Source organism: Siphateles boraxobius, unplaced genomic scaffold, assembly GCF_051911475.1.
Source record: "Siphateles boraxobius isolate OS27281-9 unplaced genomic scaffold, OSU_SipBor_1 19, whole genome shotgun sequence".
NCBI lineage: Eukaryota > Metazoa > Chordata > Actinopteri > Cypriniformes > Leuciscidae > Siphateles > Siphateles boraxobius.
This window is the reverse complement of record NW_027508799.1, coordinates 22,717,144-22,739,772: the sequence shown is the minus strand read 5'-3', so window position 1 is coordinate 22,739,772 and position 22,629 is coordinate 22,717,144. Positions and strand designations below refer to the sequence as shown.

The window sequence follows — 22,629 nt, the reverse complement described above, 5'->3', positions numbered from 1 at the left end:
GTAGATAGTGGTTTAACATTATATACAATTAATTTGGGGGTATATCAAACGGGCAATCTTTGGTCTTGTTCCAGAGCAAATTGATTTTGGTTAAGGGGAAAATTAAGTTTCATAACTTTATAGGCCTATTTCGGCTATATTTAATTTAAATCCTGTACTAGAGCGCTGCTTTTGTACGTTTTACTGAATTGTTTGCTTGTGTTTATTTCCTTTTGTCTTTTATAATGGCTATTGTTGTTCATTTAAATATTGTTTTTCAATAAATATTATTTTATATAAATAATATGAAGTATTTGGTATTGAGAAAGGGTCCGTTAGTGATTGTGATATGAAACAGATTTTTTTTATATGCATATACTATGAAAACATCAACCAGAAGAATGATTGCTATATCAGATGCAGGTAATACACTCATTTAGTCGATCTCTCTCTAATAATACCATATAATCTACATAATACAATAAGCTTTAATGAAGCGACTCCACGTTCCTTCATTACTAGTTCTAAAGTGACGTTTTAAAATTAGTAATGCAGGCTTGGGCTCAACTGTTAAATTGTCAACTTGAGATTTGAATAGTAGCTCTGCACAAAAGAGTGTTGTTAAAGACACTTGGTTATTGTTTTCTTATTTACTCACTTGTGCCGTCGAACTGTTGTATAAACACAATATCGCAGTAGCAGTGCGATATGGCTGTATATCAGCACGCTGTGATTACTTATGGCCGATATACAGCCATATCGCACTGCTACTCGTGTGATATTGCTCATATACATACCGGTATACACATATAATAAATACATTTATGAGTGAAATATCCTTTTAAAAAGGCAATAAAAGAAAGCAAGACAAACTTGGAGTTAAATATTCACGCAGCTGGTGCTTCATGCTGTGTTTGTTTGTATCATATACGAAGTACTCCATGATATTAGCATCATAAGCATGACAAACTCAAAACTCAAGGGGCTATGGGCATGAAATATGCAATCTGCATCATTTAGCTCGTCACCATTTCATCAATGTTACAGTTTAATCGCCAGAGGGGTTTTCAACATCCAGCTGAGCACATGAAATTATCTTTTATTCCGAGTTGCTATTAAAGAAAAAATATGTAGAATATGTTATGACCACAGGGCTTCGAGAGCCCACAGGAACATTTAAACACAAGACACATAGCACAAGGTCACTGATGAGTGTGTGTGGGCTACACTCACAGTGCAAACACACATTTGATCACACTGTCAATTAAACACTTCTTAATTTAAACTCCTTGTGTCTCACCAGTACACCCACATTCACACTTCAAAGGTCAATAAAAAGCAGAAAAGATAAATCATAATGGCGTGACCCTCTCCAACCAACCACTCCAGTGGCAGCAACTTGGTTGTGATCACATGTCCTCTAATGCACCGCCTTCAAATTTCAATTTTGAATTTTAATTTCAGAACAGTTGTGAGGGGAAAACTAGCAGGTCGGTGGCTGTGAGAGTTCTCTGTAATGTGTGAATTCAGTCCAATAGCTGCACTTCACATCAAGGGGCATTTTGAGTTTTGAGACAGCTTTGAGTATCTCTCTCTCATCAGAGGCTGATACTCTGTCTTCTAAAAGACGGATGTCTTCCTAATGCATTCGTTTCTTGCAGTGATGCCTGTCATTAAAATAGACAAAAGCTATGTAGATGCTTAGTAACAACACAAACCCTTGTCAGTTGTAAGTCTTTGAAAATTATATTTCAAACGTAGCCAAAACTACTTTTAGCTCAGAAACTTGAACTTGTCAAACTGAGTGCATCGTTTCTCTTCAACTGAATCCAGTGGTGCTCATAAATTTACAAACCCACTGCTGAATATGTCTGATTTACATACAGTAGGCCTATGCAAACACACACACGTGCGAACACACATTTTCAAACAAGAATTTTATATACATTTAAACATGAATATAAATAAATATTTAGTGATCTATATAAATATATTAAAATGTTTACAGTATATATTAAATTGTTATATATAAATTGTTATAATTGTTATAAATATTTTAATATAAATATATAACTATATTATATATATAAGATTACAATTGATATATAAATTGGTAAAATGTTATTTATTACTGTTTAATAAATTATTTGAATAAATAATTAAAATAAATAAATTAATAAATAACCTTTTTACAAAATTACAAATGTAATTGGAAAAAAAAATCACATTTTTTATATATATATATATATACGTATAATATATTATTTTTCTACGACACAAATACTTCTTAGCATATCCAACACTTTTCAGAATCATGAGAATCATGTTAAAACTGGCTAGTGCTGTACATGTTTTCTGTGTGTGTGTGTGTGTGTGTGTGTGTGTGTGTGTGTGTGTGTGTGTGTGTGTGTGTGTGTGTGTGTGTGTGTGTGTGTGTGTGTGTGTGTGTGTGTGTGTGTGTGTTTATTTTTTATCTCTGTCAGTGAAGAGGAACAAAGTGAAGATTCTGTTATCAAACATTCACCAGGATCTTGCACTGTCAGAAAGGGCAGCAGTTTTATCGGAACCACTTACAGCTAAATGAATCACAGTTGGGTTTCAACAAGGATAAACTGTGTGCCACACACACAAACTAAAGCACCTAAAGATCTGTGCTTATAGACTTGTTAAAAACAGATGTGCAAGATAAAGTGACTTCCTGTTGTAGTTTATACTCTAAAGCTATGAGGGAACACTCACCAGGTTGTATTTCTGTTTGGTTGATCTGAATATCTGAGAAATTTTGCACCATTATTCAAAGCAGTTTTGCCAAATGTCAATACATTTACATTGAAGCTGACAGAATAGTCGTATGACAATTTTGTATTTTGTGCTCTTTAACCTAAGTATTTAAAAGTATTTATACTCTTTCCTAAGAAACCTAAATAAGAAAGCACACACTTGACTACAGAAATGCAGTCTTAAGCTCAACAGTATAACAGTGTTTGTGTTTACAGTATGTGTGTGTCTGTGTGTGTGTGTGTGTGTGTGTGTGTGTGTGTGTGTGTGTGTGTGTGTGTGTGTGTGTGTGTGTGTGTGTGTGTGTGTGTGTGTAGCTGATTAAGCATCAAGAGGATTATCTGTCCCCACTATAGCTCAAGAGCTCCTACTGTCCACATTCATGCACACAAAAGAACACATTTCACTGTCATTCTGCTTTTCTACAAAGGTTAATTACATTTTGTTACCTAATTTAATTATGCATTGTCCTCTGCCAGGCCGATTCAGATCAAGAATCAATTCTTTACCGGAAAGCCTTGTTAAACAAGAAATTAAATTAGGTAAAACATTATTGTTACAATGTCCAAAAAGCAGTTTTAAAATAATATAGATCTGTTTCAAGACCTACTCTAGTGAACTGCCTGTTCAAATGGAACCTCAGAAGTGATTAGCACCCAAAATTCTTGTCTTGTTAGCTTAGCAACATTCGAATGTTAAACTCTCCTGGAATCAACTGATTCCAAAACAGTTTGAAATTAGCATGTTGCTAAGCTAAGCAAAGATACACATGCCAGCACAAATATATATTGAGTGAAACATTTTAGTTTCTGATTAAATGGATTAAATATTGCATGGTTGTTGTTATTTTCCACTTAACTTGTTGTACTGCTTTCTGGAAATGTCTTAATCACAAATATTTCTTGAAAGTGTGTGCTTTAGACCAAAATTTTGACCTAAATAAGATGATATAATTATGCTGTCACTAGTAGGTAGGCTGCTCACTCAGTGTTAAAATATTGCTTATATTTGTAGAATAGAATAGAATAGAATAGAATAGAATGTATTTGTTTTATGACTGCGAGCTTATGCTGCCTAAAAATGCTGTCTAGGTATGCAGTTCAATGGGTTCTGAAACAAAGCTTACATATCGGCGCTGTCAGGCGGAAAACTTGTATCTCCAAAAACACGTTGTCAAAGTTGACATTGTGGCTTTATATATGGTCAGGCACTTGCATGTATCATTAGATTATTAACATTTTACCAAAAGCTCTAATGGAGTTACGAGGTTAACTTTTGTACATACGTGTTTTGTCCGTCATTAGAACGGCCCCTTCTGATGTAGTAAGAGCATCGCGTTATGTTTTCATCAACTTACAGGTTATTGAGTTTACTGTATGTGGCCGCTCAATTTTTTCTCTCATTTGACCAAAATCGCATGTTATTAAAAATGAAGCGCTACGCACAGGCTATGTAAGACAGGATTGGCTATGATTCGAGAGCAAATGCTAGACTAAGACACTCTTCTCTACTCCTCAAATACATAAAACATAAGCATTTATACAGTGTTTCTAGAGTAAAGAAAATGCTGGCTTAGTCAAAATAACCAGTTCCTTACATTGCAAACAAGCAAAATGGTCAAAACTGCGTGAGGCACTTCATTCATGATAGAAGCGGGGTTAACCGACATTTGACCAATGGAGTTACAAGGTTTAGTCACAAGCTCTTTTTAATACTTTTCATTGGTTAAATATTTGCAAAACCCACAGACAGACGTAAAGGGGGACCAATAGAAATTATTTATGGGGAAAAAAAAAAAGTCAAAATATGGAGATACAAGGTTTCTGCCCGACAGTGATGACATGTAAATGTAATATAGAATAGAATAGAATAGACTAGAATAGAATATTATTGGTGACGTTTTTTTTAAACAGCTTGCAGCACACAAAGTCACCATAGGAGCGGCGCCATTTTAAATAAAGGGAAAGGTCTCCCTGGAGTATCTTGATTGATGAAAGCTCAGAGACCTACCACCTTATAGTTATTAGCCCAGGCCATTTGCCCCTAGGTTACACCTCCTTATAAATGGACACTTCATCAATGGTGTCTTATGCTGTGATTTAAATGAAGCTAGAGGCAAATGATCCCGCATTAGTCTCTTCCTCTCTCCCTCCGGAAGTAGAGGCACACCTGCATGAGTCGTAGAGCATTTGATATCAGACGTGACTAGACTCCACTCTGCTTGTGCATCGAGCAAATGAGGAGCTTGATTGTCCCATCAGTGTGCGGGAGCCTGCATCAGCTCTGATGGCAGTCCACTTCAGTAAACATGAGTGCTGTGTGATGATTTAGGGTCTGTTTACACCTGGTCGCTTTCTGTGATCGGATAGCTATCGGATCCCGGAAAGACCAGGTTTAAATGCCCTCTGAAAAACTTTTTATGAAATCAGACAGCTATCTGATCATTACAGATACGTGAAGTGACCAGGTGTAAAAAGGCCCTTAGCTCATGCTTAGTGTCATGCATGGAGCATTTTGAAGCGATACATCGCAAAAGGAAGAGCTACTAGTTTTAAAACCCACTTTTAGAGAAAAATCAGTTCTCATTTGGCACATTTGCCTGGGTAGCTTCTAGCTTCGCAACGCAATCTGAAATAAAAAATACAAAAGCCATAAAATGGGGAATAAATGTCAGTCACAATATGTGACTGAACCAGCAGTTGAAGATGGACTGGAAAAAATGAAATAAATCTTTAGAAAAAGCACACAGCATACGTCATGTGCCTGACAGGGGCATTGTGGAGTTTGTTGTTGTAGACAGTGGGGGAGAACATGCACAGTTGTGTCTCTTTCTAATCCTGCAGGCACTCAGCACACAAGCAGCATGGCCCAAAGTCAGGCCAGCACAGATAAACGAGTGATTGTGTTCGTCTGAAAAGAGGACAAACATGACTCTGATAGGATGTACTGAGCACTCTGACAGGGACGAATAAAGAGCCCATTCACACTCTTCTAAGAGAATAATAAGTCGCCAGCAGAGAGAGAGAAAGAGACTTATCAGGAGAGAGACAACATCATATAAAGTGACCTCAAATTGAATTTGAAAACCTAAGCCACAGTTACAAACAATTTCAATTATATTAGATACTGTATAAAATATGAAACCAAGTGGCATCTGCAAACAAATGATGCTAGAGTTTTTTTCCAGATCTAATTAGATTAGGCTACTCTGAGCCATTTTTTTCTAATTCCAGTTGGTAATACCTTTTCAATGACCACTTGCAATCCAGTTTAATCAGGGACTATCTGCACCAATATAGCACTAGTTTGAGCCTAATTTGCAATGGTCAGCACTATTTGACTGGGACAATTAAACACTGGTACTGGTAAACAAACATTTAGGGTAACACTTTTTTTTACAGTGTCATTATTACATATGTTACATGCAGTTACTATAGTAATAAGGGTAGGACTTTATTTTACAGTCCTGTTTCCCATGTACATACAATGTACTTCTTATAGTAATTGTAATAACTGGGTAATAACTAGGTACTGTACTAACCCTGAACCTTTACCCACCCCTAAACTTAACCCAAGTAGTTAGCTTATATTACCCAGTACTTTCATAGCTAAGTACACGAAGTATACATACTGTAAAATAAAGTGCAACCATAATAACTATAAATTATGCATTATTACATGCAACTAACCCAAAGCTAAACCAAACCAAACCCTAATCCTAACCCTATAGTAAGCACATGTATTTACTTAATATTACGCAGTTCTTAAATGTGTAATTCCAGTGTAACAAAGACACCTTAAAATAAAGTGTAACCAAATTAGATTAAAAAAGCTGTTTGTGAACATTATATAGCAATCTTGACCATGGTAATTTATCAAATGCTGATAAAATTATGGAGAGGAGCATTTTAACAGGCATCCACTAGGGCTGCACGATTCATGCTAAAATGTGAATCACGATTTTTCTCCACGGGACTTGAGATCACGATTCTCTTACACGATTCTCATTTTTTCAACCAAAATTTACTGCACTCAAGTACAAAAAAAATAACCAACAACAAAAAACACAGGACATTCAGTATAATAAAGTGCAGGAGTAACAAAAAATTGTCTTTGTCTATTTCTTTGTTTTATAATATAACTTTGCTTTTCATTTATTACTTAAAGCTCACTTGAAGTTTTTCGATAGCTACATTAAAAAAACTAATAGCCTAACTGATAAAGTTCACTCATTATTTAAAACTAGTGAACAGTCAGTATTTCACTTGAACAGTATTTTGACAATTTTGTGTTTATGTGTCCGTTCAAGGGCAAGGAAACGTGAAAGAGGAATCAATTCTGTATTCGAGCGCTGTCTGACACGCGCCTCTCTCTCTCTCTCTCTCTCTCTCTCTCTCTCTGCGCTACGAGTGTGTTGCTGGGGGCTGTGCGCACAGATAACGCGCAAGTCCCGGTTTTCGCCTCTTCTTCTGCGATTAAAATAGTTTGAATGTGTAAGTTGGCAAGACAATACACGTCCCAATGATAAACTTTCACTCTATGATGGTTATATTTAGCAGTTAATCCACGAATCACATGCGTGCCGAACCGCAAAACCGAAGTGCGAACCATTCCACCCTTAGCGCGTTATCTCGTTGAATATCATTGGCATAATCGTAGAAATGCAGGATTAAGATCGCATGGGGGGTTGAATCGAGATTGCGATCTTTTAACGATTAATCGTGCAGCCCTAGCATCCACTCAAGCACACTTTTGGCATAAAGATTTTGAAATTTTTGGTTAAAGAACTGTTTCATGTGTCTGGATTGTAGTGGTACACTGATTCTGTAGAGTCTCAGTAAAGTATGTCAGATAGTCATACTCTTCTGTATCTTCCACAAACAAGTTCTCAAAATCGCAAGATAGACAATTGCAGCATGCAAATTGCATTCAGTACTTTTTTCGGTGGGTATTTGTGCTGTGCATGATTTGTATCATTTCTTTTGTCAGCATGAATTGTGGCAGTCAGAAATGTCAAGTACATTTCACAAATAATTACAAAGAAAAGTACAACTTTGAATTAAACATAATATTTGAAGTAGTAAATTTTAAATAGTATTTTCTTTCAAAACATACTCTAATAATCTTTGTTTTTTTAAACTTATTTTACAGTCCGTTTTATAATGATGATAACATGTAAATTTATAATAATTAATAAACAATTCATATTAATTATAATTCATATTAATATAATTAATAAAAAATATATATACATTTTATATTTTTTTATAATATTTTGCTTAGTGTGCCTCTGTTCTTTTTTTCAAAAAAATTATTAAATGCCATTTGGTTTGGTAAACGCAACTACTTTCATACACTTTTAAACGTGCTTTTTAAGTGTCCAGGCACTTTTTGGGAATACTAAAGCTTGATATTACTATACTGTAACTGATAATAATCAAATAAGTTGTGAAAATGAGGGCGGCTTGGGACAATTGCATATCAAAGCATGAAGAGAATCCGCCCATCGGGCATGTGCATATTTATAATAGCCATATAATTAAGATGAAGAATGCTCAGTATCTCAGCATAGATGTAAGACACTACTGCTCTTGAGAGAGTGTGTGTGTGTGTGTGTGTGTGTGTGTGTGTGTGTGTGTGTGTGTGTGTGTGTGTGTGTGTGTGTGTGTGTGTGTGTGTGTGTGTGTGTGTGTGTGTGTGTGTGCGCGCGCATGTATGACTCCCACACACAGATGCTGTGATAGTTACAGCCAGACTACGTTTTATCTAAAAGAGCACCATTAACCTTGAGAGCAGAGCAACATAATAGACTCTGTGTGGATGTGTGTTCCTGTATGTGTGTGTACCTGGGGGCGGATTACTCTCTCAATATTCCTCAGGGCCGTATCAGGTGAAGGAGGCGAGCAGTCAGGAGTCAGGCCTGTAGAGTCGTCACCATGGTTACCTCGCCCTGCATCACTGACCGACACATGTGAGAAGTGGCCTTCAGAGAGACAAAATAGAGAGAGATATACTGAAATTAAAACTGCTGGATTCATACATTAAAAACAATGAGCTAACTACTAGGACGGAATTGGTCAGATAAATGTATTGATTTAAAAAGTCCTCAGCATAAAGGGCTACTTATAGCCGATGCAGCCGGGAAGCGAAAGGGCTTATGGAAAGAAACTAAATCATGCAGAAATTCAAAGAATGAACATCCAGCAAGCGCTGGAAAAGACTCTGAAGGAACCCTGTGTCTTCAGTGCTAATGAAATGGCTGAACAGTGAGCTTCTAATGCAGATCCTTTGCACCATTACCTTTAACACACACTCTGAAAGCCAGTGTAGGACAGTGTGGGGGGGGGGGGGTTTGCCATCATATTTTTAAAATTATGGTGTTTTGTCAATTATTTTCTAAATTATGGTTTTTAGCATATTTTGCTGGAATATTCTGGGTTATATCTACTATTTTTGTCAATGTCAGCTTATACTCAAGTTACCATAGAAAATATTTTGGACTTGCCCCTCAGTTTGTTATAAAAAAAATATACTAAAAGCTATTACAATGGAGAATGGAACGGAAATATATTGGGCAATCACTGCATGTTTACTCAATAAGGCCAATTCACAGTGACCCAACAAACTACCAACAAACTCCATAAAATTCCAACATACACCAACAAACCAACAAACGTCAACAAACTACAACGAATACCAATAAACCCCCAACAGACACCAGCAAACTACAACGAACATCAACCAACCCCAAGAAACTCAAACAAACATCAACCAACCCAAAGAAATTCCAACAAACATCAACCAACCCCAAGAAACTCAAACAAGCATCAACAGACTCCAACCAACCCCAAGAAACCCAAACAAACATCATCAAATTCCAACCAACCCCAAGAAACCCAAACAAACATCAACAAACTCCAACCAACCCAAACAAACATCAACCAATCTCAACAAACTTCAATACACACCAACTAATACCAACAAACTCCAACCAACTCTTCGCCAACAAACTCCAACAAATACCAACAAAGTCCAATCAACTTCAACAAATTCAAACAAAGATCAAAAAACTCCAACCAACCCCAAGAAACTCCAAAAAACATCAACAAACTCCAATCCACACCAACAAACATCAACAAACTCCAAAACTCCGAAAACGTATCATGGTTTTCACAAAAAAATATTAAGGATCACAACTGTTTTCAACATTAATAATAATAAATGTTTCTTGAGCACCAAATCAGCATATTTAAGACTGGAGTAATGATGATGAAAATTCAGCTTTGCCATCACAGGAATAAATTATATTATATTATTATTATTATTATTTTTAAATATATTAAAATATAATATCATTCATTTAAATTGCAATAATATTTCACAATATTACATAATTTCACAATATTATTATTATTAATATATTAATATAATTTAATAATAAGAAAACTTGAATGTGTAAGACTTACGGTGTCATTCGCTTCCAGTTATTTTAGCTGTACAAAAAAGTCTGTTATGCTGCTTTATACTGCAAACTTGTATTTGAACTATTTTGAATATGGAAGTCATTTAGTAGCATGGTATCTATCAAAGCACCATGGTTTTACCTTCTGACACCATCAATGTAAACCATTGTACCACTATTGTATGCGTGTTTTGGATTCAAACCATATAATTCAAAAATAGCACGTGTACTGTATATACATTCACACATTCGCTGCAGTGTAGGAGTGGGATCACATTATGGTCTGAGCAGATTTCCCCAGAGTAGGATCACTCTCTGTGAATGAGGGATGAAACAGAGGAAAAGAGAAAGAAAGAGAGCAGAACGAGGTAAAGGGTTGGTTACATCTGACTCCTCCACCAAATTACTGAGAAAAACCCTTCCCATCAATCACAAACACGCCCATACTACAGAAAGCCATGCTGTTCAGAAACAGTAACTCCATCCCTGCATTCACTGTCTCTCCAGCTCTGCATGAAGGAATGCGGAAAACAGTATGGGATGATTATGTTAGCTCTAAACGAGTGACTACCAAGTGAGTCAACAAGCCCTACGGCATCCATCCGGACAAAATCAGAGACGAATCCAAGCTGCATACATTTATTCATCACCCTCCTCATCTTCCTATCCTTCTGTTTTTCAAATCTGCCGATTGCCAACTGAAAGGCAGGAAGATGAGTAACAAGATTTGCCATAGTCAAAACAAGTGAAAAGCATCATCTTTTCCTCCTGCATTTCACAGGAAAAAATAAACAAGCAGGTAATTAGGCAATAAAACAGATAAAATCCAAGCAACATTCATATTATATTTACTTAGTTATACATCAAGGACAAAATATTCCCCAAAAGTGAGCTAAATCTGACAAAACCTCACTTTGGACACGTGAGGTTTGGGCACCTCATTTCAAATAATTTTTCACACAAAAAAAAGATTCATATATGTAGTAAATCTTCATCTTCACCTTTATGATCAGGGTAATTCCAACCTTTATAATTTTCTACTACTGAACACAAAGGAAAATAAATTAAATATTCTTTTCCATGCAATTATGAAAGAGAATGAGAGCATTCAATCTTCCAAAATGTTGTAAAAGCACCATAAAAATATCATAAAAGTGGTTAATATTATAGTTTAGTAGGCCATGATACTATTGATTTGTGATGACAGACTGAAATTGAAGTCATTATTCGCTGAACATCTTCCCCTCCAGAGAGTTGTTAACCAATGACAACAAAGTATTGATTAAATAAGTCAATGAAGTAGTGAAGCAGAACAATCAGTTCAAGTGAATGAATCAGAGCATCCTTGTAAAGGGTTTAGTGAACTGGATCAATTGATTCATTGAAAAGAATGACTCTCATGAACTCTTAATGGTGAAAGGAGAGCTGGGATTTTAAGTAAATGTTGCTCATATTTCCATCCACTTGTCACGCAAAACTACATGGCTTCAGAAGACATTAAAGGTAGGGTAGGCAATTTCGGAGAGACTAGCTGTGACGATCGGCAGCTGTAGTGCCCTCGAGAGCCACTGGAGGGCACTCTCTCATTGTGTTATGTTTTTCCCCATGGACTCATTATGTTATTATGTAAGGCTGTGTTTCATTATTGGTTATTGAGTTCCTGATTTAAACCTGTGTTTCTCCTCTGTCCTTTGCGAATTCTTGTTACACTGCAAGCGTGCATTTCTAAGCGTTATTCCCTGTTCTTTTTCTCCGTGTTTCCCTGGACTCTCGACCTTTGCCTGTATCCTGGACTGTTTGCGAACCTGTCCTGCCTACCTCGACCTACGCCTGTTAACACCACGAGTTATTGGATTGCCCTTGTTTATTTGTGTGCCTGGTTCATTTCTGCTTATGTTTCAGTTCTAATAAAGTTCTGCACATGGATCCGACCCCCTCTGTCCGTACGTTACACTAGCAATAATAAGCTAGCTTTGATCCCAACCTCCCTTTAGAGCGGTCTCCAAAGCAACGCCTCCTCCAAAACACATGAACGCACAGAGCAGAGTATGTGTTCAAATTACCCTGTGTCTCAAAGAACATTACTATAATAATGAACGCAACTTAAAGAGAGCTGACTTGTACCACCTGACTGCTGCAGTTAAATTTCAGTGTTGATAGTTGCCATAGAAAAGGATAAATCTGTGTCTGAAACGCTTGACAGTCCCAGTATTCATTGACTTCCAGTATACTAAAAAGAGCCAAGATATATATTTTTTATTTCACCTTGTGTTTCAAGGAGGAGAGTATGTCTGAGTTACATACATGTTTAAAGCACCCTGATGATGAGTTAACAAGTTGTACTCATTAAGTAAGCTACTGTAGGTAAATGTCTGGAAAAACAATGACAGAAACCATCCGATGCTGTGACTGTCATTTAAACAGTTCTTGAGTAAGCATAGATCATGCTTGATTGTGTTTGTTCCAGACTTTGCACACATCTGAAACATTAGCATGCTTCACAATAAAATCACCACTGTAGATAACACTCACTTTTGCTTAATATTTCAGAGTGCACCTCACTGACACGAAAGTGAGTTAACAAACATATGTCAGCCTTATTCTCTTGACACTGACAGTAGGAGTTTGTAATTATATGATAAAAAGATATTCTGTATTCATGGTGAACGCTGAGCAGACTTATGAATCCTATTAAGTCTGTTGGGTCCACATGGACACACTTCTATACGCAGATAATTTTTTTCCCTCACACACACCACTGTCATGAATACTGACAAGCTCCATTCCTCTGGCATGCAAATGATGGCAGAATATTCATGAAGCACTAAACTGAGCCGCGTTAGTAATTGAAACAAAATGGCAGACTCGATTGTCGTTTGCACGCGCATTTATGTGTACTTTCTTTGTTGACGCCTGTCAGCGGGCCGCTTAAAACGATGCTCGCCGTGGATCAAAACACTCGTCCTTGTTGGGGGATCGTACGTGTGCGAGTGTAAAAAGAGAGACCCTGACGGAGCTGGTGGGAAAGAGTGTGACTGTCAAAACTGCTCGCAGCTGTTTTTGCGATAACAGCAGGCAGCTCTGTGACTGTGGTAGGAAGCTCAGTGGGGCTTGACCCTATTGGTAATGGGCAGGAAGCCGGGGATGAACTCAACTTGTGTTTTACTCTTTCAGCCATTAGCCATTAACCTCTCTGAGCTACGATACTGAGAGAGAAATGAGGCATGTAGGAGCCATGGGAACACCGAGACTCTTCAGTCCCGGATGCTAAAAGATTAGCAGGCCATTACTCCGGCAACACAGTATATGTAGACATATTACTATATTATATTATGTGCAGTTTTGATGGCACAATTACCAAATTTAGTGATGAAACTGCTACTGATTGTAGTACTATATTGTAAATTTAAGATTGATTGATGGATTGACTGAATGACACCCTACCTGCACTCCTTGGTACTTCCAGAGAAAATTAATTAATTAAATTTTGTAGTTGAATAAAATAAAATATAAATTAATTGTATTTATGTTTAAACAAAAAGTACATTGTACTTATGCCCATGTTGTCTTTGTTAAACCCACCACACTGGTCAAAGTGCTAAAATGAAATTAAATGTAATTTGAATATAAATTAGATAATTTATACTGTATTTGTGACTGCTTCTTTCATACCACCACACTAGTCAAAGTATTGAAGCATTGAAGAGAAACAAGGTATTTTATATATATATATTTGGACAAATGCCTAACCCTTAAATTCATGAATGTTATAATCATTACATATTCGGGTCTTTAGTGACCAGGATCTATATCTAACATGGATGAATCTCTACCTGTCGCGATAATATAAAACTGATATTATCTCTGATATCTCCTGATATTAAAGTAGGAATTACAGAGGAATAAAATCCAGCATATTTTGTTATCTTTTGGAGCTTGAAAGGGTTCAGTTTGAGTAGATGTTTTATACCATCATCACTGTTCCCAGTCCCATCTCATTTCCCAGTACATTCAGCATCTGGCTCATATTCGCGATCTCAAACATTCTCAAAACTATAATTTTTAAAATCTTCAAAATCAACATTTTAATCGCTGACAGCTTCTTCACCAGATCCACCATCAAATGACAGTGACGCTAATATTAAATTGTGTTCAGTACTTGCTCTGATGTAAATCGCTTAGCCATTTCAAGTTTTGCTGATGATACTTCCTATTCTTTTGTTTTCTGCCTGCTGTAACTTGAGTGCGAGAACATCATTTCATCTTTGTATATTAGACATTGTCACCTTGTGGAATAAAGGTGAATTGCACTTATTCAGTCATCAAAGAATTCAATTATTGTATATTCTTATAATATACTTAAACCGTTACACACCCGAGGTCGTTAGCAACCCCATACAATTTTTACCAAAAATAAAGAGAAAACAGGCATTCTTTTATATATGGTATACAATATTATATATGAATCATAGATGTATATATATACATCTTATTTTATTGTTTATAATGAATTGATTGAGGAATACTAAGCAGGGTTGATGTCTAACTTTAAAAAGTGAATGAGGAGGAGGGTGTTGAATGACGTCCCGGGTCACTAAGGCTACGCTCACACTGCAGGCTGAAACTCCGATTTTTTTGCCCCTATGCGACCTGTATCTGATCTTTTCATGACAGTCTGAACGACACAGATCCGATGTTTTCAAATGCGACCCAGGCCACTTGGGTATGTGGTCCAAATCCGATATGTATTCGATCTTTTGAAATGCGACTAGCTTCTGAACGGCCGGGACACATGTATCCGACCCGCATGTCATTGATATACGACAAATGTCATAATTCTGTGTTGAAGTAGGTGGGAATGAGAAGATAAACAACAACTATGGCGGTTGATGCTGTCAATGGAAGGGAAGCGAGGTTTCTGATTTAATTAACATTTGGGGGGACAGCTCTATTCAGGCCATATTTAGCTACTTCCGCAAACAACAAGTGACGTCGTTGACCGTTGAGTACTCTTCTGCGCATGCGGGTCACTTCTGGGTTATTTTCACGTTCACGTTCACACAGGAGATCACAAAAGGTCGCATTTAATTCGAAATGTGAATGGCCTTGTAAAAAAAATCGGATTTTTAAAAAAAATCGGAATTGAGCATTAAGCCCCTGCAGTGTGAACGAGGCAAGACCCGAGGTATGCGTTTAAGGGTTAAAAGAAAGACAGATATGATTTGCTGAAGTATGGTAATGAAGGACCGGAGACAGCTGAACTAATCTGAGGCCACATCAGGGAAAAAACAGGAGACTTACATTTCGCTCATCACATGTGTCCATAATTGAACACGACAAACTCATTTTAGTTAAAAAAAGAAGAGAGGACAAACAGACAGAAGATAGGGACAGAGAAGAGATAAATACACAGGAAATGACGCATGAAAGCAGCTGTAACAAGACTTATACTGAGCCACGTCTTAACTCTTTCCACCTAAATCCTGTTTTTGACAAGCTGTCACTAAATAAATCCTCAACAAATCCCACACAATCTGACCGTGAAACACACAATATTATTGCAAAGAACAAAAACTGACTGGAAACAGTTACACTTATGTTGACAACTAACTAGTTAGCAGAGAACTGAACTGACTAGTTTTCTGTTGCTGTGAGTTTGTTGAAAGTCATAAAAGTTACATGACCTTCTTCCATGATCTTTTAACTGTAAACTTGAATCATTTAGTATTCTGCTTGTGAGTAGCTCTTAACAAAGATTTCACAACTGCTTGGTTGGTTGCAAGTCATTTTTTACAATTCATGGTTAACATTCAAGATATGACTTAGATAGCTGAACTATGAAGACATATTTCTCTTTCTCTATTCATTTAGTAAACGTCTCCAGCATATATTATTATTATATTAAACACCAAACGCAATCAATTTCAAGGAGGTGATATACACAAAAATACTTTAATAACAAGAAATTACTTTTTTCAATTGCAATGAAAAATTGCAAAATTTCAATTGCAATTAAACTGTGATATTTAGAAGTCAGAAAGTTAAACTTAATTTGAAGTCTACCTGAAATCAAAATATAGCCATACATTTGTCTCTTTTTTTCCCTCCAAGACCATGATTAATGTGATAAGCCATCATAACTGTGATGTGTGAGCATCTCTATTTATTGTGGGATATACTGATGTGAGTGTTTTGATTGGTCCTGTGCAATCCTGCAGCACAAAACTGCAGTGTTGACTATAATCAGGAGGAGAACAGTCCTGTAAAAGCTGTGATTTCATGCTTGTGGAGATAGCTTGAGGGGGGCCAAAAATAGAGCTGGTCAAAATCCACAAACACTCACGCAAACGTCCGCTCAAGCACAAACACAAACAGAGGGTTAAAGTACAGTAACACAGGAAATAGTAGAACACACACACACATACATCAAGTGAAGTCCCGCCAGACTGTGCGGCTGCATTAATAGAGTCAGGTGTGAATCACAGGCCTACAGGCAACACTGCTCACTGCGTCTCCACGACAACTTACAGGTGACTCACTAACCTCTCTGGGTAAGGCTAAAGCGGTTTCCACGACAACCCTAACCCTTACCGCAGGAAGGATGCCAGAGGAAAGTACTGCGGCAGGGGCCGTAGCATCCCAGGACTACACGCATCGACCTAAACGCCACAAGGCGCCATGGGACCAAGTGTTCTGTGTTTGTCAAATCAATACAGCATGGACAGTATTCTGTGAAGTATTTATATTATAATATAATATACTCAAATATAATAAGAAAAGTAATGATTTGGGAGCAATTGGGAATTGATTGGATTCTGAAGCATTTACTATTGTGATACTATTTTATATAATAATAATAATTAGGGATTTTCTGAGCCGATCTCGAGGATTGGTAATGGGGTGCAATTTAAAAAATGTTAACTGATCGGTCTCGGCTATCCTAAGCCCGCTCCTTTATTTTACGTCAGCTGTCACGCAGGTGCTGTGCAGTTGGTGGCAGTATGCATCTTCAAGTGGATTTGCCGATCATCATTAAAAGGAAAAGAAGAAGCTCAATGTGCATGCATGAATGAGATCTGTTCCAGCGCACCACACACCCACGCTCGAGCTTCTATTATTTGATGCACACTTTTGTAACGAATCACTCGGAAAGTAATTTATTTACGGTTTATATGTATCTGCTCTCAGACTGTCCGCGACGTCTTTGGCATAACACGTTGCTATATGGGTTTTGTCTTGCTTTGGACTTGACTGACAGACTGGCATTCTGACACGAGCGTCATGCTTTCTAACCTTCAGTCCACTTTTTTCCCTTTAAAAAAAATTAAATTATTATGCTTATTGTACATCTAAAATACAAGACGTTTATATCAGTAGTTGTGACCACACAGTCTGTTTACAATATCTACCATTGTAACAGATGTCTTTATACAGTGTGTGTGTGTGTGTGTGTATATATATATATATTAGGGGTGTAACAGTACATATATTCGTCCCGAACCATCGCGGTATGGTGCATGCAGTCAGACGACGAATACAGTCAGTCACAGGCGATCCACACTCCAATCCAGAAGGAGGCGCGCGTGGTAATGCAACGCTGTTTCCTAACCGTCTCAACAGGAAAAAGAGCAGAAGAATAAGAGATGATCGATGTGCCAACCCAAAACAAGTTCATATGGCACACAAGAGCTTGCTAGTAGCCTATATACGCTGAGATTCGATCCAAATTTGTGACACGCTCCTTTAACTTCACTATAAAGGAAACCCTGACGGCAAAAAGCGCCATCCTGTTTGTTTTCTTTTACAAAAGCACAATGGTTTGTTGTTTATTGTGAGTGTGTGACTGTACACAAATAAAAATAGGTTATTTACAGTTTTTACGCATTTTAAGTTGTTTCTGCTGTTAAGTCTCACTTCAGTCCAGTGATCAAATATGTCTGTTCTGTAAATGGGAAGCGTCGGATGTTGCTTCACTCGCTGTCTCCTCGTGGAAACAGGCTTAGATGTAGATGCCACTTTTTCTCCTTCTCGCTCATCTTTCAGTGATTTCTTGAACAAGTGTCATATTGAACTTTGTGCATCTGCCATGTACCGAACTGTGTCTTCTGTGTACCGTTACACCCCTAAACCCTACCCCTGAGAAGCTCTCTGCATAGTCCTGTATATTATTTTGTATTACAATTATTATAATAATTATAATATAAATGATTAATTAATTATAAAAATAATAATATTAATAAGTAATATATATACTGTATGTAAATTTTTATGAACATTTCACAATCCAATCAATTACGAATGGATACAAAGTCCTGCCCATTTTTCCTTACTGAGTATCTTGTTTGACATGGAAATGCATCATATAGAAGAAAAATGGACTGCTAATGCTTTATGATGACTTACTGAGATGTACAAAGTATTTTTCTGATAGGTATAAATGCTGAGTCAGTGCATGTGGAGATTATTTACATAAATTTTCTATTGATAGATTTTTTGCTAGTTTTCATTGATTAGAAGTTACCAACCGTTGCGAGGACAGGCGTTGTGAAGTTGGATGTCAAGAGAGCAAGGTTTGCGTGTAACAGCTGTAGCCACTGACTCGTATGGGTTGTCCTCATCCTCTGGTAAAAACACGTCCAGTGACGGAGAATGGGCAATTTCACCACATCGCTTGTCCTGCAAAAACAACATAACAGAAACCAGAGTCTTTAGACAGACAGACAGATAAATAGACAGACAGACTAGATAGAAGGATAGATAGACATATCATCTTGAAAAAGTGTTTCAAGTGTACACATTTCAAGTGTAAAAAAAACACTCTGCATCCAATTGAGAGTTTCTCCCCATGAAGACAGACTGTTCTGTCTCATGGGCACAATGACATAGATAAATAGATGATAAACAGCCACCCATGACAGCCTGCTCCATCATCTTCAGTGAAACATTGCCATCACCTCCTGGTGCCTGTTTGTCTTTATGGGTGCAACACGGGAGGCGTGTGAGGGCAACCATCCCTCAAAGTAAACATAGCACAGGCTGCCCCCATTGTCACCGCACTTATTTCCCATGAACCCCATCGATTTCTTCTCAGATGACTATTACTCTACCTGTCAGTCCCAAATCCTGCATCACCCAGAAAGCATCAGACACATCCATCATGCACTGGGCACAGGGGAAGGACCATTTATCACATGGGATTGAAAGAAAGACCTTTGTCTCCCTCTCTCTGTCTATCTACTGATGTGTCTATTATACAGCTGTTCAGTTAATTCCATATAGACACTCAAGACCAGATCTTAGTCAAGATTACATTAAATCCTCCTTCCAACATTCACTCTCCATAAATACTCAAACACAGGTGGTTTAAAACACACACACATATATATATAAACGTGGTTAAATGTGTATTAACGTGGGTATGATTATTCATAACCGCAAGACTAATTCGTCTACATTATGCTAGGGTGTTTGCTTGGGTGGTTACCATAGTCGCCTTCTCACAACTAGCTTTTTGTTTTTACGTTTCTGTATGTGAGTGGTACTTGCCCTTGTAAAAGTCACCTCCATTATGTAATGGTGTTCAGGATGGTTGCAAAGGTTGTTATTATGCGGTGGCTAGAGTGTTCTGGGTTAGCTAGATCAGCTAGATTTTGCATTTTTGCAATTGGCATTACTAGATGATTGTGAGTGATGCTCACCCATGCAAAATTTGCCTCTATGATGGCAGATTGCTGTAGGTAGTTGCTAGGGCACTGCTATGGTGTAGGTCGTTTACTCGTTACTAGGTGGTTACTAGAGTGGTCTGGTTTGTTACCAGGACATTTCTCGGTGACTGTGAGCGGTGTTTGCCCATTTAGAAGTCATCTCCATATGTGTAGTGCTTTCCCTAGTAAAAGTTACTTCCACAACGCTAGTGTGTTCTGGGTGGTGGCAAGGGTGTTGCTAGAGTGTTCTGGGTGGTTGCTAGGGTGTTGCTAGAGGGTTCTGGGTGGTTGCTAGGGTGTTGCTCGAGGTTTATGTGTGGTTAATGTAGTTGATATCTCATAACTAGCTTTTTTGTTCGTTTTCTGTATGTGCGTGTGTGATACTTTCCCTTGTAAAAGTTACTTCCACAATGCTAGAGTGGAAGAATTTGTTGTTCATTCTTAATCCATTATCTGTGCCTTTCCAAATAAGGTACTCGGTCACATCCCAAGTGGTTACTAGGGTTTTCACTGTGTTTACTAGGCTGTTGCTAGTAGGTGGTTACTAGAGAATTGCTACTGTAGGTAGGCCTAATTGTGAGTGATGCTTGCTCGATGTCATCTCCATAATGCTAAGGAATTTGTTATGGGTGGTTGCCAGGGTGTTACTAGGGTGTTCTGGGTGGTTACTGTTTCATAATTCGATTTTTTACATTTTCTGAAAATGGTGCTTACAAAATTCGCCACAACGACACAACAGGTGTCCTGGGTGGTGGTTAGGTGGTTGCTTACTGGTCGAATTCAAAAAGTCCAACCGCAATCAGCAAGTTTCATACTAAAGTCAAAACATATTGTTAGGAATGTACCTTAGCAAATATTCATCTAGTTGATCACATCCAAGTAAACTTTCTACTCTTTTCCCACTTCCTCTAATGATCGTTTTCCCTCTCTCTTTCCAATTGAGCCACACTGAATAAAGCTCCAGTCAAAAAGAACAGAGGCCCTCCAGAGAGCCACATGGAGAAATCAACAGAGAAAATAATAGAGAGGTGAGAAAGAGAGAAAGACGGAGATAGATCAAAGCTGCGTTTACAAGAACTTATACTATTGGACTTTCTGTGTCAGTTTTAATAGCGTGATGGGGCGGGACACAGGAGTCAGGCACACGCCGAGGAAAATTCTGAGAGAGCAGGAAAGAGGGGAAATGCACGGGCTTTGAATCAGTGGTTTCCTGCATTGTATGTTAGCATGCACACGCTTGCACAGGAAACTACCAACTGGCAGAATAGAACAAGAAAAAACTATAGTAAAGTTGTGGATGGCAATCGTCCTCCACTGAAGTTAGTTATACTGCTGCTGAAATAATATGACTATACAACATAATTTTTGCTAAGCTAACCCTTATCCAGATAGAAAACTAAGTAGTTTTAAAAAAAAACAAAAATGAAATAAATTAATAATTAATAAATACATTTATATGTAATAAACAAACCAAATAAATAAATAAATATTAGTAATATCATAAATAATAATAATTTTGATAGTAAAAATAAACAATAACAATAATAATAAATAATATATTAAAATAAAATAATTCAATATATAATTCTGTTGATAATCATTTAGAAAAAAGTAATTGTCTGTTTTGCCAGATAAAGATTTCTAAGAACAATTTTGTCCCAAATCTATAAACACACACACACACACAAGAGTATACATTACACACTTACGTTAAAGAAGTTCAGTACCTTTTTATCTCTAGCAGATCCTGATTTCTTCACTGTGACAGAATTTCAACTCTTCAGCGTACGACCAAAACGACCCCGCAGCGCCTGACTGTCCGAGCACACTACAACTCTTGTTCTCTTTCTCTATCTCTCTCTGACAGCAGAGACAGGAACTTCATTTTTTTTTTCTCAGAAAAGGAAGACTACACAACAAACAGAAGCGGTTAAAGTCAGCAATTAGCATGCTGATACAGAGCTGCAGTTGCTGGACTCGGATTCAAATAGGAAATCTGCCCGGACGTCCCTCAGTCACGTCTACAATCTTCAGCCGCACATGTGACTGGGGCCTGATAGACTTTACTGCCGGCTTAACTCTTGTCTTCCTCCCTTTCTCATTCTCTTCTTTAATCAGCTTGTTTCGCTTTATTCCCTTTGGTTTTCTTCACATTTATCCAGAGTTCTGTCACCTTCTGTCTCTCGCTATTTTCTCAGTTGATACAGTATCTGATCTGGATGGCCAGTCATTTCCTGTGCTTTTCTAATCTGAGCTCTGCATATTTTGGAGGAGGACCCCAAAGCATAAAAGGCCCTCAGAGACATTCTCAGAACAGATAGAAGGATTGATATAAAGCGAGAGAGGGTAGATATGTATGGTCATGTGCTTTAGAGGAGGGCTTTGCATGCAGAGATGATACCAGTGGTGGGAAGGAAGGCTTACACAATTTTGTTGCAATATGCTTCACAGCGAGGCTTCATTATAAACTGAACAAACAATAAGCGCGAAAATGAAGGCACTACAAATAAATAACATCAGCAAGATAATGTAGCCTGTTCAAGACAGCCATTCTCTCACTAAAAGACTTCCAGCCAAAATAATCTCATTCTGCCTGATATATAACCGATGTAGTGCAAGAGATGATAGAAAGAGAGAGTAAACAGAGAGTTGGAGAAAGAGAATAAAGCATGAAAAGTGAAAATTAGCTAATTAAAGTGGCAATGA

At 37.5% G+C, this 22,629-nt stretch overlaps 1 protein-coding gene across 8 annotated transcripts in view; it reads right to left on the bottom strand.

Moving 5' to 3' along the window:
- The window catches only part of anks1b (ankyrin repeat and sterile alpha motif domain containing 1B), a 163,775-nt gene that overhangs the window by 76,901 nt on the left and 64,245 nt on the right, over window positions 1–22,629 (bottom strand). For 6 of the 8 annotated variants that reach the window (XM_077234313.1, XM_077234314.1, XM_077234320.1 and 3 more), the window contains 2 exons: window positions 18,745–18,895; window positions 8,604–8,740 (listed from right to left, as the gene is read on the bottom strand). In XM_077234313.1, coding sequence (XP_077090428.1) covers window positions 8,604–8,740; window positions 18,745–18,895 — 288 coding nt within the window. Of the gene's footprint in view, window positions 1–8,603; window positions 8,741–18,744; window positions 18,896–21,650; window positions 22,249–22,629 lie in introns of those variants that run through there. The other 2 variants (XM_077234318.1, XM_077234319.1) reach the window with 2 other exon arrangements.